Source organism: Oncorhynchus tshawytscha, linkage group LG23 (genome assembly GCF_018296145.1).
Source record: "Oncorhynchus tshawytscha isolate Ot180627B linkage group LG23, Otsh_v2.0, whole genome shotgun sequence".
Taxonomy (NCBI): Eukaryota; Metazoa; Chordata; class Actinopteri; order Salmoniformes; family Salmonidae; genus Oncorhynchus; species Oncorhynchus tshawytscha.
The window spans coordinates 21,090,946-21,106,399 of record NC_056451.1 but is presented as its reverse complement, the minus strand read 5'-3'; the positions used below and the strand labels follow the sequence as shown (position 1 = coordinate 21,106,399).

Below are 15,454 nucleotides of genomic sequence, written 5' to 3'. Positions count from 1 at the left end.
TGGATCAAGGGTCAATTCCATTTCACTCCTGTCAGGTTAGAGCCCATCCCTGTACTGACTAAGATACTGTTGATTGACAGGTACCGTTGGGCTGACTCTGTGAGTTTCCTCTACGTGGATGTGTTCCCTCCGAGAGCAAACATCTTCATTGTGACAGGCCTGTCCCCCGCCACTACATACAACTTTTCTGTCAACGCACTCAACTCCATGGGAGAGAGCGGCTACGCAGACAACAACTCAGTACTCACCATCACCACCGAGGGTCAGTCTAGAGCAAGTTCACAACATGACTTCTGGGTCCAAGCTAGGAGAGGGACAATGGTCGGACATTAGATGGTTTGGACTCCTGCCCAGCTGGTGTTGAGATCAGGTTATGTCTCTAATGACATCCTATGCCCCATTTTGTAGAACATTAATAGTCTTGGCACTATATGGGGAATAGGATGTCATTTGACATTTGACCCAGGTTTATCTTGCAGCGTTAGAACAGCATTGATGTTTTTTTCCCTGTCTTCCATGGTTCTTCTAACCAGAGTGGGAAGGAGCAGTCCAGGCAGAGGATCCCTTAGGGGAAGGTAAGTTTACTTTTAAAAAATTGGAACTATGGAAAACACCTATTTTCTAAGCTGGCTAAATCATGTTAATATACAGTATGCGCCTCAAATGCCCTTAAATGTGTGCTCTTTGAGTAATGGTACTGTAGTTATGGCAGCCGTGGTCATAAATGCTACTTTCTTTCCTTCTGTTAGTCTTCTATCAATAAAGGAAGTGAGAGACCAGCTTACATACTGATTATTATTATCCCTTAATAAGTTTGACTCATTATGCAATAAACGTGTTTACCACAAAAGAGTCAAAACTCAGAGTGAAGTTCAATTGTTAAATACCAAAGACGCAACAGCTGTAATGGGCGCCCATCGAGTGGTGCAGCCGTATCTTATATCCCAGCAAAGCTTCCCACCCATACAATGATATATCAGTAGTTTCCCACTCACATCACTTTCCATGGAGCTTAAGGACATGGTTTGCTGCTAACCATGACCCAGGAGTTTCAATCAGCTCAACCACTGTTGACACCACTTCCTGTTATCTTGTTGCTGTTTAGGCCATTGAAAATATCTGTGGTTTCCAGTCACCGGAACCCTAACAGACAGTTGTCAAAAACTACACACTCCCTAATATCAACTAACCCCTTTTCTCTACTTTTACTATCACCTTACAATACAAAAACATCCCCAGAGACTTAAGGCCTCTTTCTACTTCCCCTTAATCACACAAAAGCTATTAATCATACAAACCACAATTATTTACAACCGAACACCCTGTTCCTGGATCTTGCTTCCTATGATGTCATCCTGGTGGATCAACTCATTCCTGTTCTTGGTTCTCTTGTAAACCAGAGGCAAGAGGGTTGTCACTGTATCAGACTGTGATCATGGCGGTGGTTGGTGGGGCTCCGCTGCTGGCTCTCAACTGGCTGGGCTGCTTCCTGTGTCTGAGGTGGAAGAAGAGGCGGGGCCAGACAGGTAACCGTGGCAACACCATGGTCAAGGTTGTGTGACTGTTTTCTTCTGCATCTGTCTCAGAAACCTCTGCCCAAGTCACCAAAGAGTTGAGCCTGAATCTTAATGCATCTCTCATTTCTCTCTCCCGCTATTTCTCTCTCTGTGTCCTCTTATCTCTTCTCTTCCTCCTTTCCCTCCAAACACACCCATCTGCCCCTTATTTCTCTCTCCCCCTCTTTCTCTCTCTCTCCCTCCATCCCTCACTTCCGTTATCTCTATATCTGTCTACCTCAGTTTCTGTTCCCTGCAACTGTCAGGTCGCCTATCTCACATACCTCTCATCTCACTCTCTCCACCCTTCGTCCTCACACACTTCTTTATTTCTTCATCCATCCTTCTCTGTCAGATCTCTTTTACTTCTTCAATAGTGCCCCTATCCAATTTCTAATCCCCACTCATTCATCCCCATCCTCTCTCGCTCTCTCTCTCTTGCCCTCACTCTCTCTCCCTCTCTCACTCTCCCTCCCTCTCTTCTCCAGAGAGTAAAGGCAGTGTTTCAGATGGGAAGAAGAGTGAAGGAGATGGGTGAGTCATCATCTTAGTCTGTCTCTGTGTGTCCAGGCTAGTCAGCACCCAATCCAGTCCAGTGGGTACAGACAAATGACTATACGTCCAATCCCCTCTCAGAGGCCTAAACCCTGCCCTACTGACAGACCACACCCAGCACCCACAACAGCAAAACTACAGGACCCTGTGACATACAAGTCTCCCGTTTTGTATGATGTAATGTAGCAACAAAAGAGTAAAGCAGACACTCCTGTCAGTCTAACTTTGCAATTAGGGGGCAAAGCAACAGCGCGAATACAGGTGTCACATCCGAATATACTTAAAATGCAATACGCCATATGGCATTGACAGTGCTATGCTCTTGTGCACTGTACTGTAGTGTACATGTCTTTGTATGTAGCTATTTTCTCCCTGAGGATTAAGAAAGAGTGACATACGATGAGTGGGTGGGTGATGGGATGGAGGGTGTTGATTGGCTGATGTTGATATGTCTTAAATTAAAAATGGGAAGGAAAAAAAATAAGAGTGAGATGGGAGGATGTGGGTGGGTGGTTGGGAGTCGGGATGTGATGCTGTGTTTTCTAATTAAAAAAGATTCAGAAAAGTAAAAAAGAATGGAGAAGGTTAGACGCTTTGTTCTGTCTGTCATATCCAGGTCCACTGTGTCCACTGCCAGTGGCTCCACCAGGTATGAGGTCAGAGAACTGGTGAATCCTGCGGCCCAGCGCACCCTCCTCATCGACAGTGGATCAGAACCAGACAGCAGCGTCTACGAGAGCTACGCTGGGGTGAGAGGAGAGCGAGGGGGAGGAGGAGGTGGGGAGAGGCGGGGTGGAGGAAAGAGAGGGGGAAAAGGGGGATACTTAGTGAGTTGCACAACTGAGGAGAAGGAGTAAGGAGAGGAAAGAGGGAGTAAGGAGAGGAAAGGGGGATTAAGGAGAGGAAAGAGGGAGTAAGGAGAGGAAAGGAGGGAGTAAGGAGAGGAAAGGAGGGAGTAAGGAGAGGAAAGAGGGGGAAAGGGGGATGACAGAGAGGGAGATAACAGAGTGAAAAACACAGTAAGGTAGAGTGGTGGATGAAGGGGAGAGAAGAGGAAGTTGACAAAATAAAGAGACAGAGGGAGGGGCTTAGAGAGGAATAGGAGAAGAATAAAGTGAGAAAACAGGAGGGATGAGAGGTAGGAGGATGCTAGCAGACAGAGGTGGGGAGGTGAGCAAAAAAGGAAGGATTAAGGAAGGGGGAGATCGGTCAGAAGAGAGGAAGTGGAGGAGTCAGGCATAACGAGGGAAACAGAGGAGAGATAAACTAATAAACACCTTTGGCTGTTCTCAGAGTAGGAAAGGGAGATCGATAGCCCACAATTAGCATGCAAAATACACTTCGATCCTGGTGAAATTGCACATTGTAAAAGGCCAACAAGGCATTGAACCCTGCAGAAAAATGTTAAGTAGAATATAACAACACCGGCAGAGAGAGACTATTGTTAGAATAGGATCTAATGCAAGCAAATTCTCCTCAGAGATGTTAGCTAACCCTGAGTTATAATACAATACATCTAGTCTAGGCAACAAAATATACTGTTTGTCACGTGTCTCTCTACAGAGTCACCATGTACAGTCGTGGCCAAAAGTTTTGAGAATGACTCAACTATTAATTTTCACAAAGTCTGCTGCCTCAGTTTGTATGATGGCAATTTGCATATACTCCAGAATGTTATGAAGAGTGATCAGATGAATTGCAATTAATTGCAAAGTCCCTCTTTGCCATGCAAATGAACTGAATCCCCCAAAAAACATTTCCACTGCATTTCAGCCCTGCCACAAAAGGACCAGCTGACATCATGTCAGTGATTCTCTCGTTAACACAGGTGTGAGTGTTGACGAGGACATGCTGATTGAGTTTGAATAAGACTGGAAGCTTCAAAAGGAGGATGGTGCTTGGAATCATTGTTCTTCCTCTGTCATCCATGGTTAGCCTCAAGGAAACACGTGCCGTCATCATTGCTTTGCGCAAAAAGGGCTTCACGGGCAAGGATATTACTGCCAGTCAGTTTGCACTGAAATCAACTATTTATCCGATCATCAAGAACTTCAAGGAGAACGGTTCAATTGTTGTGAAGAAGGCTTCAGGGAGCCCAAGAAAGTCCAGCAAGCACCAGGACCGTCTCCTAAAGTTGATTCAGCTGCAGGATCGGGGCACCACCAGTAAAGAGCTTGCTCGGGAATGGCAGCAGGCAGGTGTGAGTGCATCTGCATGCACAGTGAGGCTAAGACTTTTGGAGGATGGCCTAGTGTCAAGAAGGGCACCAAAGAAGCCACTTCTCTCCAGAAAAACATCAGGGACAGACTGATATTCTGCAAAAGGTACAAGGATTGGACTGCTGAGGACTGGGGTAAAGTCATTATCTCTGATGAATCTCCTTTCCGATTGTTTGGGGCATCCGGAAAAAAGCTTGTCCAGAGAAGATAAGGTGAGTGCTACCATCAGTCCTGTGTCATGCCAACAGTAAAGCTTCCTGAGACCATTCATGTGTGGGGCTGCTTATCAGCCAAGGGAGTGGGCTCACTCACAATTTTGCCTTTAACACAGCCATGAATAAAGAATGGTACCAACACATCCTCCGAGAGTAACTTCTCCCAACTATCCAGGAACAGTTTGGTGACAAACAATGCCTTTCCCAACATGATGGAGCACCTTGCCATAAGGCAAAAGTGATAACTAAGTGGCTTGGGGAACAAAACATCGATATTTTGGGTCCATGGCCAGGAAACTCCCCAGACCTTAATCCCATTGAGAACTTGGGGTCAATCCTCAAGAGGCGAGTGGACAAACAAAAACCCACAAAGTCTGACTAACTCCAAGCATTGATTATGCAAGAATGGGCTGCCATCAGTCAGGATGTGGCCCAGAAGTTAATTTACAGCATGTCAGGGCAGATTGCAGAGGTCTTGAAAAAGAAGGATCAACACTGCAAATATTGACTCTTTGCATCAACTTCATGTAATTGTCAATAAAAGCCTTTGACACTCAAGAAATGCTTGTGATTATACTTCAGTATTCCATAGTAACATCTGACAAAAATATCTAAGACACTGAAGCACCAAACTTTGTGGAAATTAATATTTGTGTCATTCTCAAAACTTTTGGCCACGACTGTACAGTACAGCATCTGTCTATGTTTTCACCTATGGTTTTTGTCCTCCCAGGAGGGCTCCCACTACTACTACCCCACCAGTGACTACCACCCCTCTCTCTACCCCCACCCAGAGGGAGCACAAGGGCAAGGTGAGAGAAACCAAAATACTACATCACAAGAGAAAAGACAGAGACATTTCTCTGTTTAACTTCAAATTACCTCTTTGGCTCTCTTTTTCAAGATGTCCGCTGCTACCCACTAGAGCCCATAGGCCATGAGTATGAGGAGGTGAGAGACTGGGGCATGTATCAGGACGTGTTGGGGTTGTCTCTCCCACTGCCTCCTTCCCAGTTTGACCCCTGGTTACCAGAGCAGAGGCAAGAGTGGAGACCACCCCCACCCAGTTACCCTCAGGTCAGCACAACCCCACTGAGATGAAGTACTAGTTATTGATCCCTGAGGGGTGAGGACCCTTATAGTTTCACATATTGGACTAGATGTGTTTTATCACATTGATTTTTTCCCAAATAACATAGAGATTGGATGGGAAGTTTCACATCAAAATTATTTCAAGTTAGGATTTTGTCTACGGTGCTATATAGTATCGTCATGTCTCTCACCTTCTTGACACAGCTTTCTTCTCCAACAGGGAAGTGGGAGGGGCTTGACTGACCCACAGCAGCCAATCAGAAGGAAGGATCCGGTGGTTGAGCGACGCCCAGAGAAAAACAACTATGATTTACCTTTTGAGCTCAGAGGACAGTTAGTTTAGGAAGCTTAAGCCTTGATTCCAGATTGTGGAGAATACCTCAGACTAAAATACAAACTCGTAGTGCTGTGCTGGTATTGAGTACGATATGAATAGGAAGCCTTTCAACTGATCAAAATGTTACTACAAAAGGTACAATATTTACAGTAGGTGATGTTGTGGGACAGTCAATCAATACAAATTAGGCCTCCCGTTGATCCAAAGACGTAAAATGTAAAAGACGAAGCAACAAAACATGCAGAGTTTTTCTTACAGATGTTTTTAGTAACAATTGACTATACTCTACTGTACAAATAAAATGTCAAGGATAATCTAGTCCTAGGCCTAACTGATACACAATTCCAACATGCCTCCAGTGTTTTTATACAGATACATGTCATATCCAAAATCTTTCTCCAACAAGAGCCTTTACTGGAAATGTCACTCCAGCAAGATGAGAGGTGAAAAAGCAGTAGCCACTCTTAACCTCTCTGGGATCGTTCGGGACGCTCCCATCTCGCCAACAGCCAGTGAAAGTGCAGGGCACCAAATTCAAAACAACAGAAATCTCATAATTAAAATTCCCCAACCATACAAGTATTTTACACCATTTTAAAGATCCACTTCTCGTTAATCCAACCAAAGGCTTTTCTGCGAAAGCAGAACATATCATTATGTTAGGTCAGCAACTAGTCACAGAAAGCATTCAGCCATTTTCCAACCAAAGAGAGGTGTCACAAAAAGCAGAAATATAGATAAAATGAATCACTAACCTTTGACGATCTTCATCAGATGACACTCCCAGGACTCAATTTTCACAATACATGTATGTTTTGTTCAATCAAGTTCATATTTATATCCAAAAACTACAGTTTACATTGGCGCCATGTTCAGAAATGCCTCCAAAACATCTGGAGAAATTGCAGAGAGCCACATCAAATAACAGAAATACTCATCATAAACTTTGAAAGACACATGTTTTACATAGAATTAAAGATAAACTTGTTCTTAACTTCTTATGGGCAGGTGGGACGGTAGCGTCATTGGCATTCATATTACATTACGTTGCAATAATATTGTCAAATCTATATACTTGGACTTTGATTTAGCTTTTCCAGTATTAGTAGCCATATTATAAGTTCAACATTTGTAAAACAACCAGTTTTCATAACTCTGAATATTCTTATAATTTTTGTCCAAAAGGAAAAGGCATGCTGTCGCAAAAGGTTAGCACCTACATTTTGCGACAGACACTGGATACTCCCATAAAGCCCAGCTCATTGGCTATCTAGCTAGCTTTGTTTGACCCAGATTGGTGCTTATTTGACAAAGATATAGTTGATCAAATGAAGACCGGCCACGTCATCGGTCTTCATTACGTTCTAGGATCTCTCGAGGAATACATACGAACGTGATTTGCCTGGTTGCAATTACGTTTAGGGTTAGATTTTTACAGATCTTTCTTTGGAAATTGAACGAGTGGAAATACAAAATAGATCGTGCATGCTATATGGACCTTTTTAGGATATGAATTTTTTTTAAAAGTCAAAAACGACACTTCATGTTATCTCTCGGACCCTTTGGATGATAAATCAGAGCAATATTTCAGAATGTAAGTGTACATTTCACCTTCAGAGATGAATTTATCAAACCTATCGCGATGAAAAAATGTTTTGTTGTTAGGTAATAGCTCATGTAAATTGGACAGTGTAGTTAATTTAACAAGAATTTAAGCTTATATAAGGCACTTATATGTACCGACATTTGTTGTTTCTCTAAAAATCTGCAATGGTCACAAATGGCGCTGCATGATTTTACAACTGTCCCGTTGACGTCGATCCCTCAATCACCAGAAAATATACTTCCCTGTTGATATCATATACATTATCAAGCATTTCACACATATTATCCAGATGCTGACTGTTAGCACTTGGTGGTCTATAGCAGCTTCCCACAAGAATGGGCATTAGGTGAGGCAGATGAACCTGTAGCCATATTACTTCAACATTGTTTAACATGAGATCCTCTCGAATATTTACAGGAATGTGGTTTTCACGTTCTGACCTTTATTTCCTTTGTTTTGTCTTTATTTAGTATGGTCAGGGTGTGAGTTGCGGTGGGCAGTCTGTGTGTTTTTATATGTTGGGGTTTTGAGTTCAGCCTAGTATGGTTCTCAATCAGAGGCAGGTGTCATTAGTTGTCTCTGATTGAGAATCATACTTAGGTAGCCTGGGTTTCACTTTTGAGTTGTGGTTGTTTGTTGCCACTCGGTACTGTTTCGGTTTCGTTCATTTCACGTTTATTGTTTTGTAGTGTTCAGTTTATGTCTGTAAATAAACGTTATGGACACTTACCATGCTGCGCATTGGTCCTCCGATCCTATTGGTCCTCCGATCCTTCTCGCTACTCCTCCTCTTCTGAGGAAAGCCGTTATAGTGGTTCTGAATATAAACTGCAACACCGCCTCCGTTGGCATTTGTCTTTTCGGTACATGTTATAACCATGTATTGCTACCACTGTATCATCAAAGTGTTACGCACGCCTCTATGAAGAGGGAACGCAACACTCTGCTACAACTAAACTCTCCGTGAAGTGAAAAAGGTATGGACTGTAGGTGTAAGAAAGAATGACAACAGGCAGAATGTGGTACCGTTTACAAGGACTTTATTCCTTTACACGGTAATATGGGGAAAAGGGGCTGGACAGAACCAAATCAAAGAAAGGAGAGGGGGGCTTTGAGATTAACTATCTTACCTGCCTACCCACTACTTACCTAATTTAGCACCACCTGGTGCCCTAACCAAAATACAGGGGGTGGTCCGCCCAGGTCTTACCTAGTGTGCCTAGACAGTGAATATACTATGGGTATATGTATGCCCGCGGGCCTCTTGCCTAAGCACTCCCAAGGTGCCTTCCCCTTCTCTCCTGGGAACAAATGAAACAGAATATTAAACAATTTCACAAACGACATCAAATAAGCTCTATCTGAGCAACAAACTCACAGAACATACCACTTCCCAGCAATGAACTCCCAGCAAAATCAACCTCTAGCAAAATCTCTCTGCAATGACCTAGCAAATCTCTCTAGCAAAATCACTGCAATGACCTCCCAGCAAATCTCGACCTCCCAGCAAATCTCTACCTCCAAAAATCTCTACCTCCAAAAATCTCTACCTCCAAAAATCTCTACCTCCAAAAATCTCTACCTCCAAAAATCTCTACCTCCAAAAATCTCTACCTCCAAAAATCTCTAGCAAAATCTCTGCAATGACCTCCCAGAAAATATCTCCCTCCTGAACAGAACACTGGCTTTTATATAGCTTCAGAATGAATGTGTAATTGGAGACAGCTGTGTCTTGACGAGGGGGCGGAGTCAGCTCTCCAATTAGCCCTGGAGTCGACCAATCAGCTGCTTGAGGGATTTCAGGAAGCCATTTCCTGAAATAAACACATGCACAAACACAAACTACAACACATAAACTGGGGAACGTAACAAAAGGTATTATCTAAGTGAGTTTCAGAGATGGTCAGAATATGAATGTCATCTGTTACAAGCAAGTTATTGACTTCATGGACCTTGTTTCTTATATGTTAATATAGGATATTTTTAGCACTTTTCTGGGTTGCTTGATTGTTTTCAATGCTTTACTGGGAAGCTTATCAGAGGTAGACTTACTCATGTTATTTACATAAAGTGGACTTCCTACAATAGTTGTAGAATAAACAGATGTACCCCTAATTGCACCGAATACAATTATTCAATTACTTACAATGTGTTTGCCAATGCTCCTAAAATCATGTACATTTGATGCAGCATTATGACGACTCATTGTAACAATGGTAGAGATTAACTGAGCTGGTCTTGGATCATTTAGCAGTCATTGTTTTAACGCAGCCTCGAAGTGAGTGGACAGAGATGACCGTAAACTTCAATCAAGTTCTCAGTTGTGTGGGGCCACAGGTTTCCCTCCATCCTCCCCAGACCAGCTTCCTACCCCAATGCCCTACTTCCCTCTCCTCCTCTCACCCACCCTCCTCCCTCCCACTCCGCTCTTCTCTCTCCCACCCTCCTCCCTCCCTCCCACTCCATTCTACTCTTCCCTCCCTCCCTCCTCCCTTCCACTTCCCTTTAGCGCAGTCAATACTACATCCTACAGACCCTGCACTCAGAAAGGTAGAAAGACAGACAGGTAGACAGGGACACAGACAGTCAATGTAGACAGGGAGACAGTCAGACACCCGCTGGCACTTTTGGGCCATATGTGATGCAGGACTCGCAGCTTCGCCCAAGCGGAAACCATCTTCCATGCGCCTGCTTGCCGTGAGCACCTTGCCCTTTTGAACAATCTGCCTGTCTGTGACACACGTCCCTCACAGCGGCAGACGAAGCCTGGGATTATTACAACACATGGTCACTGCCCAAACCTCCTCCACCTACCTCCCCCTCAACCTCCCCCATTCCCACCCTCTCCCCCCAACCTCCTCCCCCCTCCTCTGAAACAAAGAGACCCTGAGCCCTCCCGGTTCGCCCCTCCAGCCCTGGGGTGAGCCTCTGAGGTCAGGGATTGAAGGCAGTAATTGAGCATGGTAATGTGTTTAGAAGGAAAAACCACCACACTGTATCTACAGTCTGCCTCCCTCCCGCTAATCCTGTTGTCTTTCACATTTCAGTTTCAACTCATCATTCTAGAGAGATACCATGCAGGCCATTAGTCCTACTCTGTGACAAGAAAGAGAGAGAGAGGGAGAGAGAGGAATGGAGGCTGAAAGAGAGGGTAAGCGAGTGGAGAGAGAGAGTATGACAGATAGATGTAATTTAAGATCTAGGTAGAAAGTCTACCCTCAGATAGCCCTCTAACTTGGTTTTATTGTGCAGATGGGTATTTAGTTCAAGGTAGTTTAGGTTCATTGCAGGATATTTCTCCCTGGACTGTACAAATCGAACTGATATGCACATTTTGACAATGCACCTGGTTACAAATGTACCTGACTTGGTGGTGTTATTCAGTTGAGGGTTCAGATTAGGAATTGTCATACAAACATTGTCCTGAGAGCATAGCATCTACACAAACACACACAGGGATGTTCCTCCTACCACAATATCTGGTGTGTGTGTGTGTGTGTGTGTGTGTGTGTGTGTGTGTGTGTGTGTGTGTGTGTGTGTGTGTGTGTGTGTGTGTGTGTGTGTCCGTGTCCCAGGAGGACAAAGAACAACACTACTTCCTCATAGCCCTCTGATAATTGCATAAAACTCACATTGAACACGCACTTACACACTCAAACACATACAATATTTACAGAGACACAACCAACCAACACCCTACTTCCTTGTTCTCCCTTAAGCTTGATTTTTCATATCAGTCACGAGTGCACACACAGGCAAATACACACAGACAGAGTGTAGTCGAAAACATCATCTTGATTTACTCATTCCAAGGGGAAAAATACTATAAGCCATTGGTTCTATTTTAATGAGGATCATTCCGCCTGCTTTAAGACCTATTCTATTTCTGGAGGAGGTCTCCCAGGAGATCTCAGATATTATTTATTATTACTACTCTGTATTGGGGAAATTCTCACCAAATTGGCCTAAAAATGTAACTGTTGTGAACACAGTTGTAGAAATATTTACAGTTAGGGTCTATTTGAGATCAAGCACATGACTGATAATGATGAAGTCTGTGTTCTTCTACTGTCTATTCTATATGCGTTTCCCCCACATTGCCAGGCATCTGCGGTTGTCTCTACCCAGCTACCCAGATATGAAAGAGATGAATCCCAATGATTCACCAGACGGCTGGTGCTGTCTCTCAATTAGGGGCGACAGATAGCCTAGTGTGGGGCCAGGAACCAAAAGGTTGCTGGATTGAATCCCCGAGCTGACAAGGTAAAAATCTGTTGTTCTGCCTCTGTACAAAGCAGTTAACCCACTGTTCCTAGGCTGTCATTGTAAATAATAATTTGTTCTTCATTAACTGACTTGCCTAGTTTAAATAAAAGGTCTGTTGTTTTCCATCATGGACTGTCAAGACACATTTGTCTCATTACTGAACATTAAGTTCCAGTCAAAGTGAAAGCAGGTATTCAAATGAAATCTATTCTCTCCTGCTGCCGATGCATCATGGAGGAGTGGAGAGGAACTATTCTCTCCTGCTGCCGATGCATCATGGAGGAGTGGAGAGGATCTATTCTCTCCTGCTGCCGATGCATCATGGAGGAGTGGAGAGGAACTATTCTCTCCTGCTGCCGATGCATCATGGAGGAGTGGAGAGGATCTATTCTCTCCTGCTGCCGATGCATCATGGAGGAGTGGAGAGGAACTATTCTCTCCTGCTGCCGATGCATCATGGAGGAGTGGAGAGGATCTATTCTCTCCTGCTGCCGATGCATCATGGAGGAGTGGAGAGGAACTATTCTCTCCTGCTGCCAATGCATCATGGAGGAGTGGAGAGGAACTATTCTCTCCTGCTGCCGATGCATCATGGAGGAGTGGAGAGGAACTATTCTCTCCTGCTGCCGATGCATCATGGAGGAGTGGAGAGGAACTATTCTCTCCTGCTGCCGATGCATCATGGAGGAGTGGAGAGGAACTATCATCTGCTAAATTGAAGGTTTGACAGCCTAATACAGGCCCGTCAATGTCCATTTCTCTTCTCTCATGTCATGGGTGGTTTGATGTATTATGTGTAGAAGAAGGACCCAACGGTACGAGAAGGAACGGGAAACAAATGGAGAAATGAATTAGCTTAAAAGTACAATGTGTTTTTTCCTCTTTATACACCTCTTTTCTATACCCTTTTTCTACACAATAGAACAAAATACACCGCAATAAAAGGGAATAGACCTTTGTCAATCCCAGGTGGCTAATAAGGTTGCTGAACCAACGCCGTAACACAAACCATACAATCAGTAAAACCTTACCCTATATGCTGCATCACATTTTCATTTCCTGAACTAAGTACCGTAGAGATGAAATTGAAATGCCCCTAGTCCTGCTCTACAGAAACCACAGAGTACATACAGACATCTTTAGCGCCGTTTCCTGCAGCGGGTTATGTGAGCAAAGAGAATGCAAAGTGACTTTTAGATTTGGATGAAACTAAAAAAAAATAGAAGAGTTGTCTTATGAAAGGCAGCCTTGAAATAAAAACAGAACTAATGGTTAATATTTGATGAAGGCTGATTTGAATACATGCTAAAACTAAAAGAGTATGGTGAACCTCTTTAACTATTGATATTAGCGATTGGCTTTGATGGCACGGCATACACATTCCTCCCTGTCTGGAGCACATGGTTAATAAAGAACACCAGAATAGAATAAAACCAGTCATTCTAGCATTGCATTTAGAGTACATGCATTTGCATGTTGGATAGGCTATAACAGCACAGCGCTTTTAAAACTTCTTATGGCTGAGATCCCGCTAACGGGATCGACATGACAACAGCCAGTGAAAGTGCAGGGCGCCAAATTCGGGACAACAGAAATGTCATAATTAAAATTCCTCAAACATACAAGTACTTCAGACCATTTTAAAGATACACTTCTTGTTAATTCCACCACAGTGTCCGATTTCAAATAGGCTTTACGGCGAAAGCACCACAAATTATTATGTTAGGTCAGAGCCAAGTCACAGAAAAACACAGCCATTTTTCCAACCAAAGAGAGGAGTCACAAAAATCTGAAATAGAGATAGAATTAATCACTAACCTTTGATGATCTTCATCAGATGACACTCATGGGACTTCATGTTACACAATACATGTATGTTTTGTTCGGTAAAGTTCATATTTATATTTTAAAAACTCAGTATACATTGGCGCGTTACGTTCACTAGTTCCAAAACATCCGGTGATTTTGCAGAGAGCCACATCAATTTACAGAAATACTCATAATAAATGTTGATGAAAATACAAGTGTTACACATAGAACTTTAGATACACTTCTCCTTAATGCAACCGCTGTGTCAGATTAAAAAAAACTTTACCGAAAAAGCAAACCATGCAATAATCTGAATACGGTGCTCAGAGACCAAAACAACCATAAAGATATGTTGAGGCCATCAGACTGTAAACAGCCATCACTAACAAAGAGAGGCTGCTGCCTACATACAGACTTCAAATCATTGGCCACTTTAATAAATGGATCCCTACTCACTTGAATAATGCCACTTTAATAAGTTTTACATATCTTGCATTACTCATCTCATATGTATATACTGTATTTTATACCATCTATTGCATCTTGCCTATGCCGCTCAGTTATTGATCATCCATGTATTTATATGTATATGTTCTTATTCCAATCCTTTACTGAGATTTGTGTATATTAGGTAGTTATTGTGGAATTGTTACATTACATGTTAGATATTGCTACACTGTCGGAACTAGAAGCACAAGCATTTCGCTACACTCACAATAACATCTGCTAACCATGTGTATGTGACCAATCAAATTTGATTGGGATTGTATTCACGTGTTTGAAGACTACCTACTGAAATCTAAATGAGATGAAAAGGTTAAAAATATATATATATTATATCCAGTGGTCTGGTGCAGTGTGGCCAGTGGCATGTATTGTGAGGAGGAGGAGAAGGAGGATGTACAGCAAGTAAAGAATGTGACTGGATGGGGACAGTCCAAAAGCCACCCCAACTCCTGGAGCGAAGACTGTGTCCTCTGTTTGACGGCCTGAATTGGCCCCAATGTCCATCGTGACCGGCCTGGACTGGCGTCTCACTGTTGTGTAATATCGTAGTGGCTGGAAGGGCTGTGCTGACAACTCTCCAAGAGCATCGCCCCACTGGGCTATAACTGATGGAATCAATGCTGTCATTTCAACCCACAAAAATGAATGTGATCTTGAATCAACATGGAAAACTAATTGCACTTGAAGAAAATTATCATAAACATAAGAGTATTTAGTCTGTTTTTAAACAAACCTTTAACCTAAGTCAATGACACTGTAATTTGTATTTGTTGATTTCACTTTGAATACTCGTTTAGTTGACAACTCAACCAAATGTAAATCAAAACTAGACGTTGAGCTGACGTGTGTGCCCAGTGGGGCTATTTTCCTTATTGTGTTTCTCAGTACAGTACTATGCTTCTTCAATGCACTTTCTTACTGGAAGTTCTGCACTAATTGAATATGTGAAGGACAGTTCCCTTCCCACTAATCTTTGATGATGCTTAAACGTATGAGTACTGTGAGAATTATAGCTTTTTTTAATTTAAACTTTTTGCCTTCAATATTTGCTGCATTCCCTACGTTTAAATGTGTACAATTTATTGAAAAGGAGACAGCATTGAAAAGTCTCCAGGGTCACATTTGGGGAATGCAGTACAAGGCGGGGTATGGTGCAAAAGAGAGACAAGCAGACACACAGACATAGAGAGTGGATGTCAAAAAGAGAGACATGCAGACACACAGACATGGAGAGAGGCTGTTAAAAATAGAGAGATGCAGACACACAGACATGGAGAGAGGCTGTTAAAAAT

The 15,454-nt window shown here is 43.0% G+C and overlaps 1 protein-coding gene across 2 annotated transcripts in view; it reads left to right on the top strand.

The window, feature by feature from the left end:
• nphs1 (NPHS1 adhesion molecule, nephrin) overlaps nt 1–6,319 on the top strand; it is a 91,038-nt gene extending 84,719 nt beyond the window's left edge. Inside the window, exons 23-30 of one of the 2 annotated variants that reach the window (XM_042304856.1) lie at nt 81–262; nt 534–575; nt 1,401–1,526; nt 2,045–2,090; nt 2,728–2,860; nt 5,279–5,357; nt 5,450–5,622; nt 5,858–6,319. In XM_042304856.1, coding sequence (XP_042160790.1) covers nt 81–262; nt 534–575; nt 1,401–1,526; nt 2,045–2,090; nt 2,728–2,860; nt 5,279–5,357; nt 5,450–5,622; nt 5,858–5,980 — 904 coding nt within the window. In that variant the 3' untranslated portion in view covers nt 5,981–6,319. Of the gene's footprint in view, nt 1–80; nt 263–533; nt 576–1,400; nt 1,527–1,799; nt 2,091–2,727; nt 2,861–5,278; nt 5,358–5,449; nt 5,623–5,857 lie in introns of those variants that run through there. The other variant, XM_042304857.1, reaches the window with a different exon arrangement.
• The last annotated feature ends 9,135 nt before the right edge of the window (nt 6,320–15,454 follow it).